The sequence below is a fragment of the Vicugna pacos genome, chromosome 1, assembly GCF_048564905.1.
Source record: "Vicugna pacos chromosome 1, VicPac4, whole genome shotgun sequence".
NCBI classification, from domain to species: domain Eukaryota; kingdom Metazoa; phylum Chordata; class Mammalia; order Artiodactyla; family Camelidae; genus Vicugna; species Vicugna pacos.
In genome coordinates this window covers 57,350,363-57,370,736 of record NC_132987.1, presented here as the reverse complement: position 1 = coordinate 57,370,736, position 20,374 = coordinate 57,350,363, and the positions used below count along the sequence as shown (strand labels likewise).

At 40.6% G+C, this 20,374-nt stretch overlaps 1 protein-coding gene across 6 annotated transcripts in view; it reads right to left on the bottom strand.

Moving 5' to 3' along the window:
- TP63 (tumor protein p63) overlaps positions 1–20,374 on the bottom strand; it is a 97,122-nt gene that overhangs the window by 63,584 nt on the left and 13,164 nt on the right. For all 6 annotated transcript variants that reach the window (XM_006200966.4, XM_031682844.2, XM_072962722.1 and 3 more), the window contains exon 2: positions 14,934–15,188. In XM_006200966.4, the coding sequence (XP_006201028.1) occupies positions 14,934–15,188 (255 nt within the window). The remainder of the gene's footprint in view (positions 1–14,933; positions 15,189–20,374) is intronic.

Here is a 20,374-nt window from a genome sequence, read left to right as displayed (position 1 = left end):
CAAAACAAAGCACACACAAAAAGCATGGGATCTGTAAAAATAGCACTGCTAACTCTTAAAGAAACGTGCACACTTATTCCATACCCTTACAGAGGCGAGCAACCAGACATCTGATTTCCAAACTACCACTTTCTGGCGATGGCTCAGTTTGCCTTTCCCCCACCATGCAGGCCAAAGATGGGAGGGGAGTCTGACCTGTGTCTTCATTTTTCTTACCTGCAGAACTGAGGCTGGGCCAGCACTGACTCACAAAGCTGGAGACATTAGCTCATGGCCATGATTCAGTCATGGGAATCTGAGAGACAAGGGCCCCTCCTGTCCCTGGTGCTTCCAGGGGGAAGTCAGTCCCTGGAAGGGATGGCTTAGGACCTCGGCACTGATGTGACCATGTCTGTTGTCCAGCATGCGGAGAAAGGCGCAGTGCTGCCTGTGTGACAGCAGCCACCCTACTGAGAAAATGACCGTCTGCAGAGGGAAGCCTGCGCACACAGTCAGTGAGAAGAACCTTACAGAAAGGTCCTTATCTCCCGCCCCCAGCTCTTTCCATCAGTCCAGGAGAGGAGTGTGGGTTCTGGTCTCTAGATGACTTGGGTTTCTCCCCAGGGAGAGCAGAGAGGCAGAAGACTCAAGTGTTCAGGAACTAATAGGTCTTCAGTTCTTATTAGGAACTTTTGAAATAAGCTGAATAAGAATCGCCTCATTCAACCAACACCTTCAGCTCTGAGCTCAGATGAAAAAAAAAAAAATGCCAGTGTTCACTCTGCAAGACAGGAGCCGTTCCTGCTGCCCCACCTCCAGGCAGAGGCGGCAGTTTGCTGGAGGATGGACTTCTGAGCTTACAGACCGCTTTCACCTCATTATCTCATCTGATCCTCACAACAACCCTGGAGAGTAGGTGTCATTATCCTGGTTTGACTGATAAGATAACTGAGGCACCAGAGGGGTTAAGCGATCGGCAGAGGTCTCAGCTAGAAAATGGCGGCCTGCACTGACCCCTTAGGGACAGCTCTCCTGGAGTAAGACAGTTCATCGTTTCAGCTCCCTCCCTGGCTCTCCATTCCTCCTCCCTGCTTTCCCACGTAGCCTCTGGAAGTAGTGATGTCAGCAGCTGCCTCTGCCCTCTCTCATTTCTGCCCTTCCCACAGCCAGCGCACCGCCGCATCGCAGAGCGAGCGCTCAGCCCCGCCATCCTGTGTCTGCCCTCCTGTGGCATTTTCCAAACTGCTTCCCTTCCTCCAGGCCCCCTCCAACCAACCTCCGTATATTAGCAGTTGAATGGGTTTTATCTACAGTCCTGAGCATGATAATTCCTGTGCTCAGGAAGTATTCAGGTCAGCACACTGCCCGTGGGATACAGCCCGAATGCCCTAATCTACATAGGCTGGCCCTGTGCCACCTTCTGCTCTTTCCTACCCACGGCCACCGCTTCAGGCACAATGGCAGAGTCCCTTTCTTCAGGAGCCCAGAGCAGGCTGGCCTCTGTGTTTGTTTGTCCCTCAGCGGCTCCCACTGCCTGTCTGGGAAGCCTACTCTCTTCCCCACTTAACCAACCACCTGGCCAGCTGCTGTCCTCCTCTCTCTTTCCAGCCACATTAAGTCTTCTCTTCTGGATGCAAAGAAGTTTTAATTCAAAGAGCACTTCAGAGGCCACTTGGCTCATTCCGTCATCCAAAACATGAGGCAAGGGTCTCATTTCTGTTCTGACACCCTCCAGGGGCTGAGCGCTGGCCACCACTGGAGGCAGTGCATTCCAGCCCCACGGGACCCTGACCATTCTTCCTCCTGAGCTGGAATCTGCCACCCTGTGACTTCCTGTATTCCGTGGTAATTGTGCCCTCTGGGGCCATCCGAACAAGGTAGGATGTGGCTGGTTTCAGAAAGTCTAGCAATAAAAAGGGGAGCTCTGTGTGACTGATTAAGAATACCACCCTTTGAAAAAACGAATCAAACAACAGGCGAGGATACCTGGATGCACACAACACATAGAACAGACACAAGACATACGTATGTACATATATATGCACACACACATACACACATTTGATTGTAAGAGTCCTTCAGAATAGACATGATAGAAAACTGGAAAAACAATGTAAAGTGGGTAACAATTCTACAAATGATTAACAGAAAATGTAAATAGAAAAAAAAAAGAATATCACCCTTTCAGAGCATGGGTCCTCGTTCTTTTTGGGTTGAAGTGGTAAAAATAAATAACCGCCTGGTGCTTTTTCCCAGAGCCAATCACTTTATCTCAAAATTGTGCCCCTTAAATAGTTGTTTATGGTACTTGTACCTCAGAAATATACATGGCAGTGTGCCCGAGTGTAACTCAAAGCCACCAGATAAATGTTACTCATCTTCCTGGAATTTTCACTCTAAACATTTAATGAGGAAAAGAAATATTTCTAGTCAAGTGTATATTTATATTAAAATGAAAAGTTGAAATGTGTTTTACAGAAATTATATTTTTTCTACAGAACCCTTCAGATTTTACCCTCAGGATGTCCAAAGCAGGCATTCATTTTCCCCAGCTCCTAACTGGGGTAAAAGTTTTAAAGTACTGTTCCAATGTATCAATCGTGAAAGGCACCTGAAGCCAGAGTTACTCCACAGACCGGATTCCCTACTGCAGTGCCTGGCAGACCTGTGAGAAGGGCAGGTTTAGTCTAAATTCTAATCCTAAACTTACGATCCATCCTAATAAAAATCACCATCTACCTGGCACTTTTAGGCAGTCTATATTTATTATATCTAACCCTGCCAATAACCCTGCTACTAGAGACACATAATCCCCATAGCAGGGCCGAAGAAGTGCCCTGGGGATAGTCTTGCCCACGGCCACGTAGATACAGGTGGAATTCAACCCCAGGTCTATCAGACCGCCAAGCCTGAATTCTTTCAACTCCCTGCTCCACGTCCTTAGGCACTTCTGCTCATTCTTTAGCAAAAGAGCCACAGTCCCTGCTCTCAGGAAAAGGCAAGGCTGTGCTGGATGGCCAAGCACTGAGATGGGTCACAGTCTGTAACTTTCAGTCTCGCAAGGTACCTAAAACAGATACACTGCTAAGTGCCTCTCATGCTGTACAGGATTATACAGTTTATATCACATCTCAATGTAATTTAGCGGTTGAAAGAATACTGTCATTTTCAATCAGGAATTTATATAAAAAAGGTCATTTCCTATTCTGGTGAAATGTTTCAAAGTATTATTATTATTATTATTATTATTATTATTATTATTATTATTATTATTATTATTATTTTTCTGGTTTCTGAAGCCTGAATTTTGATGTCAAACAAAACATGAAAGCAATGAGTTAGGAGCTAATCCATGCCCCACAACCATATGCCCAAGTGACACCTTCAAAATGAATTTTCATACCATTTTAAAAAAGAAAAACCTGTGAGCTTGGGAATGCTTGTGAGCAACTCTCGGAAGGCTATTACCTTTCCCAACTGTTCACGTAACAGTGTGGGCAGTACCCAGACATAAAATGTTCAAGCTAATTCCTCCTCTTCTAATGAACTTTATCTCGAGGCACTCTCCCCACGGTGAACACGGCAGACGCTCTATGCAGACCAGAGGCAAAAGATACACAAGTAGCTCTGGTCATTTCTGTATCTACATGGATACTCGCTAGGCTCCTCAAAGGCAAACAGTGTGACATCAGAGTCAAACCTAAGCTCTGTGAAGTTAGGCAGAGTTCTGAGTTAGTGGGAACAAAACTTAGATTCAAATGTAATTATAATAGAATATTTCTAACAGGAGGAAAGAACATATAAAATTAAAAAAATGCTTCTACATGAAAATACTATTGTAATTACATTATGCCATTAACTAAAGAGTGACAACTCACATCTTTCAAAATAAAACCATCACGACCACATATGGGAAGAGGGACTTAAAATTTTATTGCCTAACTTGATTTCACTAAAATACAGGCAGATGATTACAGAGAAATTCTTCCCTGCAATGTTAAAGCATTTTAGAAAAGTATATAGAATTATGTATTTACCAGATTCATTGACTAGGATAGTCTAGTATTGTGGGTGTTTTGAAGTAAATGCACAGTTCTCCTAAAGGAATAAGACTTGCAAGGGAGGAAAAAGAAAGAAGTCGCCCGTTTCCCCTCCTTTTCTGAACTAGCTTCGTCAGCTCTCCCAAAAAGACAGCTGAAGGAAAGAAGAGCTATGTTCTCACACATCAAAGCAAAAACATCCAGTAGACTACAGAATGTGGTACTCGAGGAAGTGAAGATTTTAGACTGAATTGGAACATTCCAATTGAATTGGTTTGGCTTCTTTCCTCAAAGTAGAAGTCCAGATCATGAAAATATACTGTCAGAGCTACAAAAGCATTTTAGAAAACATCTCACTCATAAATTTAAGGTGTACACGTTATACTTTGTAGAAGGACCCACTCACTATTTCCATTTCACTTTCCTCTCCCTGCTGATCTTTTGTTTATCGTCTCCCTTGTCCCACTCCTAATTCCAGAGTATCTAAGAGCATGATTACACTTGAATGGAGGAATGAGAGAAGATTCTAGAAAAGCTTAATGGAAAGACTGTTCCCAGCACAACTCTTATACCTTTTAACATCTATGTCTAAAATGTGTATGCAAAGAAGAGCATTATAATTGAAAGCTGTGGAGTGCCAGGCAAGAAATCAATTCTGAAATATGAACATATTATAGAAACATATACAAATAGCTATGTATTTATGTATGCTTTTTGAGTAGGAAACTAGACAGAAAGAAATCTGTATTTCCTTCTGGTTCTGCTGCTGAGTGAGACATCTCTTCTCTTCTCTACATCTCAAGTTCCCCATCACTTGTCATTCCAATTTCTATACCAATAAAATATAAGTATCTGCAAAATATGCCTTTGTTACAATTATACATGAAAGTGTAAGCTACAGTCTTTGAAGACAGATAAACTATAATCCATAACCATATTATGAAAGAAAAATATAAGCTTAAAGAATGAGTTACCCATGATAACTCTTAAGAGGTTGATGATTTTTATTTAAAGACTAATTAAAACAGTTATTTGCCGAGTATCTTCTTAAACTCAAAGGGAATAAAGTTAGACTGAAATGTTTTAAAAGAGTGTGCATTTATTTTTACATACATAACTTCAACACATTCTAGGCATGATAATGAGAAAAGGAAAAAGAGGTTACCGGTCTATGTGGGTTAGTTCAAAAAAGGAATTATTAATTATCACAACAGGATACACTTCCTATGCATCCATTCCAACTGCAGAAGTATAGAAAAAGGTATTCCAAATTTCTTTTATGAAAATACTTCTTATTTTACCTGTTGGCCAATCTGCCTTATCTAATTATCAACTAAACACCATTTCCCAAAAGTCTTTTCCACTAATGCCATTGTTTTGTACAGAAAGGTTGGAAGATGGAGTGCAAGTGATAAACTTGAATAGACGACGTTGAAAGGCAAACACCAAACCCTGGGTCTCATACACAATCTTTGTCCTCAAAGGCCTCCACGATCGACCGCTAAGGCAAAGAACAGACCTCTCTCCATTAACACTCCCCACCCTTCTTGTAACCAGCTGCTCTGGGGGACATTTTTGCCTCTCAAGACTACTCCACTTTGGAGAATATGGTGGCAGACAGGGCTAGTAAACACTCACAAAAACTCTCTTCTCATATTCAAAAAAATCCAGTTTTTCTGTTTTTTTCTTACAAGCAAAATCCATCACAATATCTTTTAAAAATGGATTCAATGTCTTAAAAATGAATAATGGTTTACACTACAGAATTTATTTGGATATAATTCTCAGCAAAAGGAATACATTTTGTAAGTATTAATTCTAATTCCTCTAGAGAAAATTTTGAGAAAATAGACTTCTCAAATTAGCACATATCAAATGCATCAAAATTCTGGTATGTCAAATGTTAAGTTAAATGTTTATTATAAGAGTATGTCAGCTTTAGACAAGTCACACTTATAAAAATAACAAGATTTTTTTAAGTAAATAATATCTACATATCAAGGCATACAAGATATTTAAGCAAATTTTATAGGAATATGGGAATCATTTTGCTATTTTAAACAATAGCTATAGCTTATAGTAGAGCTTTGCTTTTATGACACAGAGTTAATCATATCTATGACTGACTTGATGACAATTCCTTGGTCAGAAATGTAATCCATAATTATAACATTGTTCTTATGGGAAAATGAAATTTGCTTTTCCAATAATACAAAGCAGTAAAAAAAAAAGGTAGAGGTAATTTATATCATTTAACATAACAGCTCTGTACTCATAAATATGAAAATCTCAAATAAACACAAAAGGTAGAAGAAAAAAGTAAAAGGAAATTGAAGTCCAAATTATAATTATTATAAATCAATTCCTTTGTTACTCAACAAGAATAACATATTTGTATTTATATAAATATGTGTATTTACTTTTGCATTTTTAAGAAAAAGATTAAATGCTTCTTTTAATGACCTAATCAAAATGATCACAATTTAAAACTCTCATACTGGTTTGCTGCAATGTTACCAATAAAATACCAAGATCTAAGAAAAAAAGTATCTGATTAATAGTTACAGGATCCAATCAAACCTGTTTTAAGAAGAAATGATTTTACATTAGAAAAAAAAATACACATATGTATGCATATATTTTCATCCCAGATTCCTAGGGACTTACAGATCTGTGATGTTTCATTTTGGGTCTGCTTATAAACAGAAAACTTTGAAAAACTGCCTGAACTGTAGGCATGGATATGATGTAGTATTCACGCAGGGAAATCTAAAAATAAAAATGCAGGATAAGATAATAACACGTGTTTTCAGAGATTCACCTCTCAGGCTCCCAAAGTTCTTTGTGAACTTTAATTAAGCCCCCCAGCAATTCTACCAAGTAAATATTACAATACCCATCTAACAGACGGGCAGAGACAGAGTCACCTGCCCCAGGTCATGTAGCTTGTTAGTACCCATGAGCTGGCCTCCTAAGCTCTGCGTTCTACTTAACCAGCCACCCTCTTCAGGACCCTGTCAGATGACTTCTCAAATTCAAATGCGAATCCCAAGTTAAGCAATCATCCTTCGTCCTATTTAGTACAACTTGGAAACCACTCGAAGAAAGAGGAAAGTCTTTTGAAAAGGTGTCCGCATCTTATTTGTTGTATTTTCCACAAGATTTAGTGCAGATGATACTAGTTAAACAGCATAAAAAGTAAAACAAAAAGTGCAACCTAAATGAAGTACCCCACACAAGCACACCTGTTGGGTGAACTTACAGATTCAGAATTAATACCCCGTAAAAACCACTGGAAATTACATTCCAACTCTTCAGACCTTTCTCATACAGTAACAAGGTGACGGATTGTACTGTTCTGCTGTTTTCACCAAGACATCAAGAGTCTTCATTATTAGATTCAAACCAAAATGAGAAGGCTCATTCTATTCGTAAAGTGAGACTCTCTCCCTAACTTACCTCACAATAAATTAGATCCAGGGCCTCTGGCTACTCTCAGTTTCCCTTAAATTGCAGCTGAGGGGAGCCTCATGATGGGGTCGTAATCTTTATTAAAAGCCACAGGAGAGATGGCTGCTAAGATCACTACCTTTAGGCCTCTGTGTGCCTAATTACAGGACCCGTTGTCCAAAAAAAAAAAAAAAAAAAAGAAAGAAAGAAAGAAAAAATCCCATGTCTACAAAACATCTGCAGGGCTTCAAAGAATCTAAGATTTTCCTTTCTATCCTACAACAAACTTTTCTTTAATCTCAAAAAATTAGAAGTTGTTGGGCAGAAAGCTATGTTACCTCAAGCCTCCTTCTGGCCACAGTGACCTGATAGACATACTAATGGCTGCTGATAGAAAACCATGAGGATTTATTTCATATGCAGTCGCTTTAACTCATGACATGACAGCTGATTGCCAAATATCTTCCCTGAGAAGAATACATCTGTCCTGCTCCACCAGGGGGGGTGGGGACAGTTACTCGGTCACACTATGGAAACGGCTAACAGCAGGGAATGCAAACAGGAGAAGGTGTAAAGCCCACGTATGGGAAGACATGGAGAGCGCACATCCCTCAGGGCTGATGTGAAGAAACCTCTGCTCAATTTCATGACATGCTGTCTTTTTCTCAAGTCATTAGCAAATGCTATGACATTATTCTCCGTTTATATCTCAATTTTCTGGCGATTTTTCTTCTGGCATTCTCTTTATGTGCCAATTAAGATCAGCCATCAGTGAGTGAACTGAGAAAACTGACTGAAAGCCCTTTAATCTCACTGTCCTTTTCTGAGCACAGCTTTGGCCAATTTTAGAGAGGTAGGTTACGTGGCCCCATAAATTCTCTACGGATTAAAACAAAACAAACAAATAAGATTCTTTCTTTACGCGGATCCAACGCTGCGTAGCATTATAGTTTTACTAAATAAAATTGTATGGGGGTGTGAAGGTAGAAAGGTCACTTACTGCAAGAAAACAAATTGAGAAAGATCTACTTTGACAGTATGTTGTTTAGTTCACTGCAGGAGGGGATGACTTTATTAACAGACTTTTGAAAGAAATAGAGAATTATTGTTTTCGAATGAAATATATTTACCAATAACTTTTCCCTCAGATGCCTGCTCTAGTTTCAGTTGTTTTATTTAAACTTTAAGTAATTGTCCCCTGTCACTGGTAAATATATTGCAAGGATGTCATTCAGTCTGGCTACTGTTTTGTTTGGTCTGTGATTTTTACAACTTTAAAAAAAAAAAACTGATACTATCATTTGAAGATCTGGAGATATATTACATGCAAAGCCAGGGTTCCAGATGTTCTTGAAAAATTAATCTTTTAACTCCAGGCCTACCTTCCCCCATGACACCAGGCTGGAGTTGCCGAGTAGTTGCCCCTGTAGATAAGGTATGTAAGTTCATCTTGCCACTGTCCCCATTCTCACCTTTTTTTTTTTTTAACTGAAGCGTAGTTATTTACAATGTTGTGTTAATTTCTGGTGTACAGTATAGTGATTCAGTTATATATACACACACACACACACACATATGTATATACATTTTTTTTCATACTCTTTTACATTATAGGTTATTACAAGCTATTGACTATAGTTCCCAGGGTTCCACAGTAGGGCTTTGTCGTCTATCTACGTTCTGTACAGTAGTTTGTTTCTACTCATGCTAAACTCCTAATTTATCCCTCCCATTCTCAGCATTTGACTCATTTGTGCTACCTCCCTAGTCCCACAGATATTTGGGTCTGCCACCTCCAAGGTAGTCCATTATTGGTCAAAGTGATTTGTGAGAGGAATGGGCCTAACGATCTGATTCCTGTTCTTGATGGAAGTTCCCGTGGTAATTCATGTATATCGCAGTCCTCTTCATAATAACCTGCCATTCTGGGAAACCAAAGCTACAGTGAGGACACAAAATGCTGAGTGGCTGGTAATGCCTACAAAACCAAAGTGACCACTAAGAATGATAACCTAAGGGACAGAGGTGGGCGAGGAGGAGGAAGTGGGGGGAGGAGGGGGAGGAGGGAAGCGGGGACAGAAGAGCAGGACAAAGAATAAACAGAAAAAAAGGGGGCAGTGGTGCTGTTATTTATTTATTTATTTTTTGTAGCAGAAAAAGAAACACAAGCTTACTGAAACGCTGTGCTGTGCACCAGAAATCGGCGACATTGTGAACTGACTATACTTCAATAAACAAATAATAAAGCAGCTTCTCTATAAATACATACATACATTTGAGGAAAAAAAAGGCAAGCTTTATCTAAATCTGCTATTTATTTCTTCTTAATAAATGGTGATTTCTCATAATATTAGATGAAATAAATAAATACTAAATTTTTTTTAAAATAGAAACTACAGTGCATTCAGCAAATCACTGAATAGTGTGGGAGGACCCTAAACATTAGATTAGGCGAAACTGGCTTATCACAAATATTTTAACTGAGAGTTAATTTAAACAAATTAGGGCAAACATGCTGATTGAGTTGATTCTGCTCTGGAATGGGAACAAACCCCTGCAGCAAAGGTTACGATGGAAATTTGCTTTTAAATCCAAAACCTAGAGCTAAGTAAGTAAGAGGAACCATCACCAAACCTCCAAGTCCTTTATTTAGGACATTCATTCTCCATTCTCTGAGAATGAAGAATTAGCTTTAATAACAGGCAAAAATGCTCACTGTTACTATTTTCTTTACCGTGGGAGGGGCAAAAAAGACACTCTCAGATGTACCTCCGGAGATTTATAGGACAGCTATGCCGAAGAGTGAAAATAACCTTGTTATGATTAACAAATGTATCGCTGTCAAGAGCCAAGTCCACTGACTGCTGTCCCTCAGCAATGAAATCTCACAGCCACGCAGTTTGAAGACAAGCCCCAGGGAAGACTCCAACTCTAATGAGAGACGTGTTTCCTTTGTGCAAGGAAGCTGATAAATCATATTCACCGTGGAAAAGTTTGTCTGTACATCATGTCCTTTGATGGGCTATTCTTAAGAGGCCCAAGATTCCAGAGGGCCACGCAATGGGCTGGCTTGCATTAGATTTCTGCAGAGCTGGCAGCCTCATTCTGGAAGTCTTACATTACAGGTAACCTGATGACAGGGAGGGTGGGCCACAGGCATGCATCTCAGCTTGCCTGTGAAGCCAAGGGAAGCAAGCTTGCAAGACCGAGATGCTGGGATCAATGAAACTCTCTGGGGAACTGGCTGTTCCCCTTTCAAATGCCACCTCCCTAATCTCTCCACTTGCTCAAGGCAGATTCTTCAAAGCTCTGAACACAACACGAGGCTGGCATGATTAGGAAAGGCAAAGGAAGAAGGCTCTCTAAATCATGGGTGGAGGCAAAAGCCATCAAGTTCACGGAGAGTTAACAATCAGGGTCAGAATGGAGGGGTACTTGTTTCCTTTAGCCATGAGAAAACACTTTAAAAAAATATATTTTTATGAGCCTACTATATGCTGGACATGGGGCTGAGCACTAGGTCAAGGTGCCTGCCCTAGAAGACCCTGACATCTCTGAAGGGAGAAAGTCACAAGAGCAAAAAGTGATGTCTGTCCAAAGGCCAGGGTCATTATCTCAGGCTGAGCACAACAGAGAAACACTGACCTGAGGATTTTCCCAGTGTTTGCACACAGATAATACTGTGTGTCAGGGGTTGTGGGTAAAACATCTCTCAAACTGACAGAGGTGCGTGAGGCCAATGATCAAGACAGACTGACCAATATTCACAAAAAAAGCCCTGTTCCTGGAGTCCAGCAAGAGAAAGCACTTTGCCCTCCAGAAGTGGTGTCCTTACCCGTCCTCTCAATTCTCAAGCAGGTGTCACAGAAGGCTTAGCTCTTCCTCACCAGCAAGTCCAAAAGCTTTCCAGATCAGTGCGTCTACTGAATAGCCATAGAGTATGTTGTCACGTGGATATGCCCCAATTTACTGAACCACTGGTGAGTGTGGAGGTTGCCTCCAATACTTTGCCACCACAAACCCACTGTTATTCTTTTTTGAGCACAGAGAATAAAAAAAGGCATACCCCTACATGAAGTGACAGATTAAAAGTGAGCAATAAATGCTGGAAGTCAAAGCTGAAAAAGGCCCTGGTGCTGGCAGAGCGGACCCACAACTGCTTGGAAAGGCTCAGGAAAGCAGCAGCGTGGCCAGCCTGCCGAAGGCCGCGTACGGGGGAGCCCGTTACCGCCCTGCGCCATCCGTTCGTATGTTTGAGCAGTGGGTGATATCACAGTTCCCGGGGGCTGGAGCACGCAGGTCAATAGCCCAAAAGCAATAGAAAAAAAAAAAGGAGGAGACATTTTGCTTTGCCATCTCTCAAATTATTACTCGTTGCACCACTGAACTCTCAACAAAACTGAAATAAATTCATGAAGTCAAGGGATTCAAATTCAGACTCAGTAAACATGCATGTGCCCTGATAGCCAGGTACTGATAGGTGCGCTTATACCTCGCATGTGGTCCTCATGAGAAAGAAAGTCTGAACATCCTCATCTGTAGATAGAAAAAGTCAGGTTTAAAGAGAATGTGTTTGGGGGTGGGGGCAGGTCCCAAATGCTGCTAGTAAATTTCAGGGTTGAAATCGGCACCTAAGTTTCCTGCCATTTCTATATTACCATACTGTCAGCTGACCTATGGCTGATGGTTCCCAGCTATAATACTAGACCAGCACTGTATTATATGAAATGGTAGGCCTCTATCAAGAGTACCAATTACACTGTAAAAACAAGAAGAAAGTCTGAAACTAAATCCTAAATTCAGCGTTGGTTTGAGCGTGACTGTGTGCGTGTGTGTGAAACAGAGAATACAGAAAAATGTCATCACTCTTCCCTTTATTTCATTGGAAGATATTTAAAATAAATACCATAATTCTATGGAACTTGAAACACACTAATTGTGAACAAGAAAGAACATTAATGAAATACCATATATTTATAAATATCATGGTATTACAAATACCATGTTACAGTGGGAGGGGATGGACATCTAATTCAGTCATTTCATTCTGTCATTTCTGTAGCGCAGGCTGTGGACCACTACACAGAAATTCAAGAAAGGCAAACCAGCTTAACCGAGGTCACTTATTAATGGCAGGCGAAATACCTGATTAGAATCTAAATTCTTCTAGAAACTTTCTATGTTCATTAATAATACCATCTCACCTTAAGAAAAAGGAGTAGATCTCACCCTGCTCCTCCTCGTTAGAAGCAAAGACTGAATTCCAGAAAGATGAAGTGACTTGGCTAAGGTCGCAAGGATGATTCTGACAAGAACCCAGGTTTCCTGGCTCTCAGCACGTGATCTTTCCCACCACCACGGTGGCTGCCCCTTTCTCAGGGTCCTGATCCCACCGTAGTCCCACATGAGGAAATTTTTACCAGGGTACTCAGCAGAACATTCTCTGGCCTTTTTAACCTACCACTTACATCAATATCCCCAACCATATGTTGTGAGACAACGTACTTCTCTGAGAGAGGGGCTTTGATGGAAGATGGTTCAGAATGGTGCTAACTCTAGGGGGAAAAAAAAAAAGCCTTACAATTTCTGTCTGAGGAAGTGGGGAGGGAGAGAGGAGGAAGAAAGACTGATGGAATGTTGTCCTTGCATCTGCTCCATCCCCACAGTCCTTAAGCCATTTTAGGAGGGAAGTGATTTTACATTTAGTGGCCCCTGTATGCCCATCATCCCTCAGATGGGGTCACTCGTAATACTGTGGTGCTCTGCATCAGCATGCCAGATGAGAAACTGTTAGCTTCAAAGATCAGCGACTGTAAACATCCAACTGGTGACTCCTATTCTAAAACACATCAGTGCTCCAGTTATACAATGGTTATTCTAGTGGTTCTTCAGCAAAATATTACTTTGATCAATCAACCAATATTTATTTAAGGCCTATGGACTCTAAGTGTACTCACCTGTGGTGTCTACCGCCACAATTATTAACATAAAAAAGATTAAAAATGATGACACAATTGATTAAAATTAAAAAAAAAAACACACACATGGAAGAGAGATCAAGTTTTGAGCTACTAATTCTACTATATGGTTGAAATACGAACCATGACAGCACTGCTTCTCAAACTGTGAAAGAAAAGCACTAAAATAATTTTTTAGACAATTTTGGGATATCCTGATATGAAATGGTAGAAAAAGAAAGCAAGCATACAGTCTAATGGTGGGGGAGGGTGGCCGAGTCAGAAACAGGGGCAGCTACACAAAAGTCGCAGTAACTGGAAGGGTGTCACCAAACCCCACATTCCCCAGCCTTTCTCACTAGTAAACTGGGAGTTGTGTAATGTGCCCTCCCCCACGTACAAAGAAGTGACGTCAGAATGAGGAGACACGTGTGAAATTCCGTTGGAACTTCGTGTTACTGATGCAGATTATTTTAGAAACTTGCTTAACAGAGGTAAAGCCTAGATGCTATAACATACAAAGAGAACTGCTTTCCAAGGAAATCTATTTGCCAAAGAGGGGGAAAAAAACTTAAAACAATTCTAAAGCCACTTCTCGGCAAGTTGATGATATCTAGAAGCATTTCTATAATTCACACAAACATTAAATTGTTGGACACATCTATCTGCCACTTTGGTCTTGGGCGTTCTTTGATCAACCACTTAAAACCAGTCTCAGAGGTCTCCTCCCTTATATTTCAGCTTTATCCATGTTATAACACATTACAAAATAAACTCTGAAACAGAATGAACATTCTGGTACCTTTTTCATTTTAAAAAGTATTTCCATGTTTTCTCAGAAAAGCTATATATACTTTTTTTGTTGTCAACATTTTCTCATCAGAATCTCTTTGAACTAATTCAGGGCTCTGATGTGTAGGTTTAGAGGCTTCTTTTGGGGGGAAAAATGCTTGTAAATGTAATAAACATATATGTGTCAATATATTATGATTCATGATATAGAACCTTCATGTATAAACAAATTTAGCCCTTTCTTAATAAACGAGATTTTAATTTCTTTTTACACCTTAATGTGACATATCTTTCTTCAAAATAATGACTCGTTACTATCCTACACTTGCAGACTGCAAACAAAGACTGCAAAATCCTACGATTGTGTGATTTCCCAGCGACGTAATGCTCTGTGTTTTCTGAAAAACGCTCACACGAAGGACCTCCCCACAGCGTGAGGCGGGAAAGGACGCATCAGCGGAAACGGCTGGGAGCCCGCCGGAACGCAGGCCTGTGGTTCCCAGACCAGGCTGTGCCTCCTGAACGGCACTTTTCCTGTCTCTGGTTCGGTGTTAGGTATTCAAAAGCAAAATGCCCTTGGAGGACAGGGAGAAATTTCCCGCCATCAACACGGAGCTCTAAGCTTTGATGAGGGGAGAAAGCCAGAGGGGTGATGGAGAAGACCCCTGTAGGCGGGGGTCGGGTTCAATGGCTCGTGGGCGCCCAGTGCTCTTACCGTCCAGGTGGCTGACTTGGCGGTGCTGGACTGCTGGAAGGACACGTCGAAGCTGTGCGGGCCCGGGTAGTCGGTGTTGGAGGGGATGGCGGGCGACGGCGAGAGGGCGTCGAAGGTGGAGCTGGGCTGCGCGTAGGGCGAGGGCGCCGTGACGCTGTTCTGCGCGTGCTCTGTGTTGTAGGGGCTGGTGGACGAGGAGCCGTTCTGAATCTGCTGGTCCATGCTGTTCAGGAGCCCCAGGTTCGTGTACTGTGGCTGCGGGACACCCAGAAACCCCCACGTTAGCCATTTAAGCTGCAGATCATTGCTCCAAGAGAGGCATCATGGAGTGCATGAGCTCACATTTGCATTTAAGATCAAACAACTGATTTACGGTACATACTTCAAAACACCAAGAGAAGCCCGCGGCGCGTGTGTCTGTTTTGGGATGCCCTGCACACATCACACAGCTTCATATGCAGCTTTTAGAGGCTGTGATCTCCTCCAGAGCATTTGAAAGTAGATTATGTGCATTTTCACAAACTGGGCAGAAAGAGCCAGCGCTCAGTAGCTGCTTATGAATTCTTCCAAATAAACAAATCCCACCTGCTATTCTTTTTTCCTTCTGTCCTGGTATTCAGAATGAGGAAGACCACTGGACAGACATGTTCTAAAGGGGATTTAAGCATCAAATTGTTGTTTACAGAGCAAAATTGGTTGTTCTCCAAATTTCCTTTTAGTCTTGCAATTCTAAATTCTGTCCCAGGCTACCATCTTCCCCTCAAGGACCGGGTTCATGAAGACTGGAGGGGAATGGGTAGCAGGGTTAGGGAGAGGCAGTATATATTTTAAAAGATAACATGCTAATGTATCATCCAGGCACAGCCTAATTTTTCATCTGTTCTATTTTCTTTGGAGCAGTTTATTATTTTCTAAAGTAGAATATGTGTAAGAGAAATTTTGTCTGGTTATGATTAAAATTCTGTATTTGGTATAATTCAGAAATACATTAGTTCATATAAATTCTCTGTCAGATGCTTTTATTTCTTCTAGTAGAAGAGACGCAGAATAGGTTCTCAGTAAGACGTTTATGGAACGAATGATTTAACTCCTAATTTCATCAGCCAAAATCTCTTTACTGTATTACTCTCGGAGAGGGGAAGTGATTCGCTCAAGCATCAGCTAATGAGTAAAGAGTAGGGATTTTGAAACCAAATTTTCTGATTCTGAATCTAGGGCCCTGCCCACACCATCACACCTGTCAGCTTGATCAGATAATTCAAGCCATTCCTGAGTCAAATTGGACACATTGCCAGAAGGGGCCACCTGCCTGGGGTACCGTTTTCCCTTTGTAAAACCTTCTGACACAAGGAAACTTGATTGTTTCTTCAAGTTAGAGATGGGAAAACAAATCAAAAGCAAGAAGAAGAAGGGAGTCCTGTTAGTACATATTTTATAAAGGAAATAAGGAGTCTGGCTCTTCAACTGAAATATAACTCTTGGGGGGAGGGTAGTATAGCTCAGAGGTAGAGCACATGCTCGGTGTGCTCAGGGTCCTGGATTCAATCCCCAGTGCCTCCGTTAAGGGGAAAAGTAAAGATCATAATAAAAAATTTTAAAAAGAAATATAACTCTGAGAGTCCCAGATATAGTCAAACTATGGTGAAGAGCAAACTCACAAAGGAATTGATGCTTGAAAACAATTTTAATTGAACTTTAAGCATAATAAAATTATTTTACTAAACTTTAAGTATTCCACATGGGGAGGAGAAAGGACTCTTCCATTCCATTCAGTCCAGGGAGCATCTGTCTAAATGTTAACAGTCGCATGCCCATTCCATTACATTTATATATTCGAATTCCACTGCTGAATGCCATGTCCCCATTTGCTCTTCAAATAACGATTAATCTCTTCACATTTATCCCCCTGCTGACAAGAGCAGCTGTCAGTCTGGCCTTCTCTCCCCTCTAACTAATACAGCTCCCACTCCTCTCCTCCCCCCTAACTTCAGCTTCCCCTCTTGACAGGTGAGGCAAACTGCAGGTGAGACAACTAGGAGAGAAAAAACTAAAACCCGAGGCCCTGGCTGAATGAAAGCTTTGAGGTGTCCAAGCCTGCGGCAACAGTCCAGGAAGGGGATTGAAAAGAAATTATTATTTGTGTGCAAGTTAAGAGTCAGTCTACCAAGCACTCCTGAGCATCCTGTAGGAATCAGATAATGCTCCCGGAGGCACGTGCTTCCCTACAGCAGTACAATTAGGGAGGCAGCCGGCCCTGACAAAAGGGACAAAGAAAATCACCCAGCACTTTCTCACAGGCAGTAAAAAGCCTGTCTGTCGGGCCATCCCTCTCCTCCTTCTAGCTACACAGAATGGAACTTCAGCTAATTGTAGGCTTGGATGAGAACAAAGAACCATGGCCCTTTGAATCTTTTTTTTTTTTTTTCAATATATGTCAAGAGAAAAGTCTGGGGACACAGCTGTAAAACCCAGTGAGTAAACATTCAGTGCTTCTTGAAGGACTGAAGAGAAATGGGACAAACTATGGTTACCAAAGGGAAACAGGGAGAGGAATAAATTAGGAGTTTGAGATTAATGGATACACGCTACTATAGATAAAACAGATAAACAACAAGCACCTACTGTAGAGCACAGGGAACTATAGTCGATATCTTATAATAACCTGTAATGGAAAAGAATCTGAAATATATATATATATATATATATATATATATATATATATATATATACACGTACACACACACACATATATATGCATGTATATGTATGTATACGTATAACTACTTTGAGCCACTTCACTGAACACCTGAAACTAACATTGTAAATCAAATACACTTCAATAAAATACAAAATTTAAAAAAGAGAGAAATGGGAACTCTATTTACCTCAGAGGTACAAAGATGACCCCTTGGGACAGCAGTAAGACTGGACATATTGAGTGGTACCAAAGAAGTGGAAATTTTATTTCAAGTCATTAATAACATTAATATGGGAGTTGAGGGCTATGCCTTTAAATGCCATAATTTTTAATCTCACATAGTTCGGGTGAAATATTTTACTGGACAACAATGAGGGTTTGCCTCCAATGCTGACATCTCAATTTACATAACGTAAAGCTGGAGCTCTCAGGTTTGGGCAAAAAGCTGCTTGCTCTTCAAGACAAAAATAGGAAAACATATTGCAATTTAAGCTTTTCTCAAATTTTACTTTGAAGAAACAAAATCTAAGCAGTAGACGCAATTGTCTTTGTAAAAGAGAGCATGAAACCAACACCACCTTGCAGTTAACTAACCTAAAACACAGGCAACAATGACCCCACCAAAGGCAGAATCGTGTGACTGGAAATCTACGTGGATACGTTTCATAGCTTGATTCAAAAATCAATGTCAGAAACCTGTCATAGGAAACGGTACTTTTGAAGTCAGTTTAAAAAGCATTTCAGTAACAACAAAGGCAAAAGGTTCTTATTTGCTTATTTCTTTGATTTGAAGAGGGTGGACATGTTGACAAAGTACAATCGGAGGCCGAGGGCGGACCAACCTAGCCAAGAGGAACAAGGGTGAGAGAGGCAGGATGAGCGAAATTATTCACATGGCTCATTGCAAAATGATGCAAACGCAGGGCCTCTTGTTCATAAATTATTAAGAGTTTCAACATGGTGACAGAAGAGCGTTAAACAAAGCACGGGGCCCTTTCCTGACCGCACACTTTGCATGCCTATGAAGCTAGCTCTGTACCAGGTTAATGTGAATAACATTTATTTCTTATTTTCCACCAAAATGAAGCTGGTGAGGTGAAGGAAGCAGTACTTGTGCCCTTTGTTTACGATCAGTAATTAATCCATAAACACAGAAGGGAGAACTTTGTGTTGTGCTGGGATGCTAATGAGATGCCTATTTATAGTGACAGGTAAGATAGGGTCTCAGAAGTTAGAACATACCACTCATAAAAGTAACAAAAAGTACCCTGAGAAGAACTTTTTGGGGTACCAGATGTCCCATGTGTTTCTTATGTCACAAAAGCTATTAGAACATTTGAAATGTAATAGGAAGTAGATAGTCCCTTTCTAACCACAAGGTATCCTGATCCTGGAATAACCTTAACACACTTTATAGACACTCCATGGATGAATAGATGAAAAATGTTTTATACCAACCCTAACGTGTCTGAAAGAGACGGTCTTCTTTCCACAAAATATAAAAGATAAAGATGAACATAATTTGTCTGATAGCTATTATAAGCCTGAGAACGAATATAAGACTGGATTCAGACAAATGCTTCATTTCCTATAAAATAACTTTGAAATAGAAGGCTCATCGCTTGGACCCTGGAAAATTACCAACATCTGTAGCTGGAATGTATTCGCGTTCATCACAGATTTGCTGATCTGACCACAGAAAGGATGAAACACACCTGGGTCACAGAGACTTACCATACTCCAAGTAATCACAGAATCCCCTGAGGGTGTTCTGAAACAAGGAGCTGGTCTGGTGAGTGCGGGGATCCCCCGGGGCTGAACCTCAAATCACTTGCTTTCACCACCATTAGGAAAGAGCAAGGGTATAACTACCATGTCCAAGCACAGAAGGAGTGTTTTCTTGTTTTTGTTTGTTTGTTGTTCTCCTCCCATAAATTCTTTTGCATTCTCATAGGCATCTACAGACCCTGATTTATTTCTTCACTCAACTTCAATTTGCACATTTACAGTTAAAATGGCAGTACAGACGATAGAGTTCTCCTGACTGGTCATCGTTTTAAAAGTGTCCTATAAATGCGACCTCTTTAGTTTTATTATATTTTTCTTTTCTGGATTACATTAGTTGATGATCTTAAATTCTGAATCTATTATGGGCCTGAATCTTCTTCTTGCTCAGCAATAATGTATATCAGTATATAGCACTGTAAACAAAAGTCAATATTGAATACCTGGGTTTATACCCTCTTAAAGTTGGTAATGTAATTACTTTCCTATAAAATAACTAAACATCCAAAAAGAATTCCAATCAAGCTGTATGACCAGTGCAGTGAAACAGGAAAGTAGATATAATTTGCAGTTCTGAAAATCTCTCTCCAATTTTTCTGGCTCAGAGAAATTGTGTAAGTTCTTTTTCCTGGACATTACTATCTGTAATGGCTAATTTATGGCAACAATAGCTAATAATATATGACAAGAGATTAGTATAATATGGGAATGAGGGCCATATTAGGCAGAGAAGAGGTTACTTTTGGGATATATAATCCATTTATTTACCTCAATGTAAATGGACCCGTGTCACAGGAAACAGTAACTTGCCCAGATTTCATTTGAAAGAAATTAAATTGCTAATCCTTGACTGACTGTTAGAGGAGGCTAGGGAACTGAGCAGGCTTCAGCACTCCTTTTCTTCCTGAATGAATTCTAGTAATGCAGAACTCTGAACTTGGACTTTGTGACATGGGGT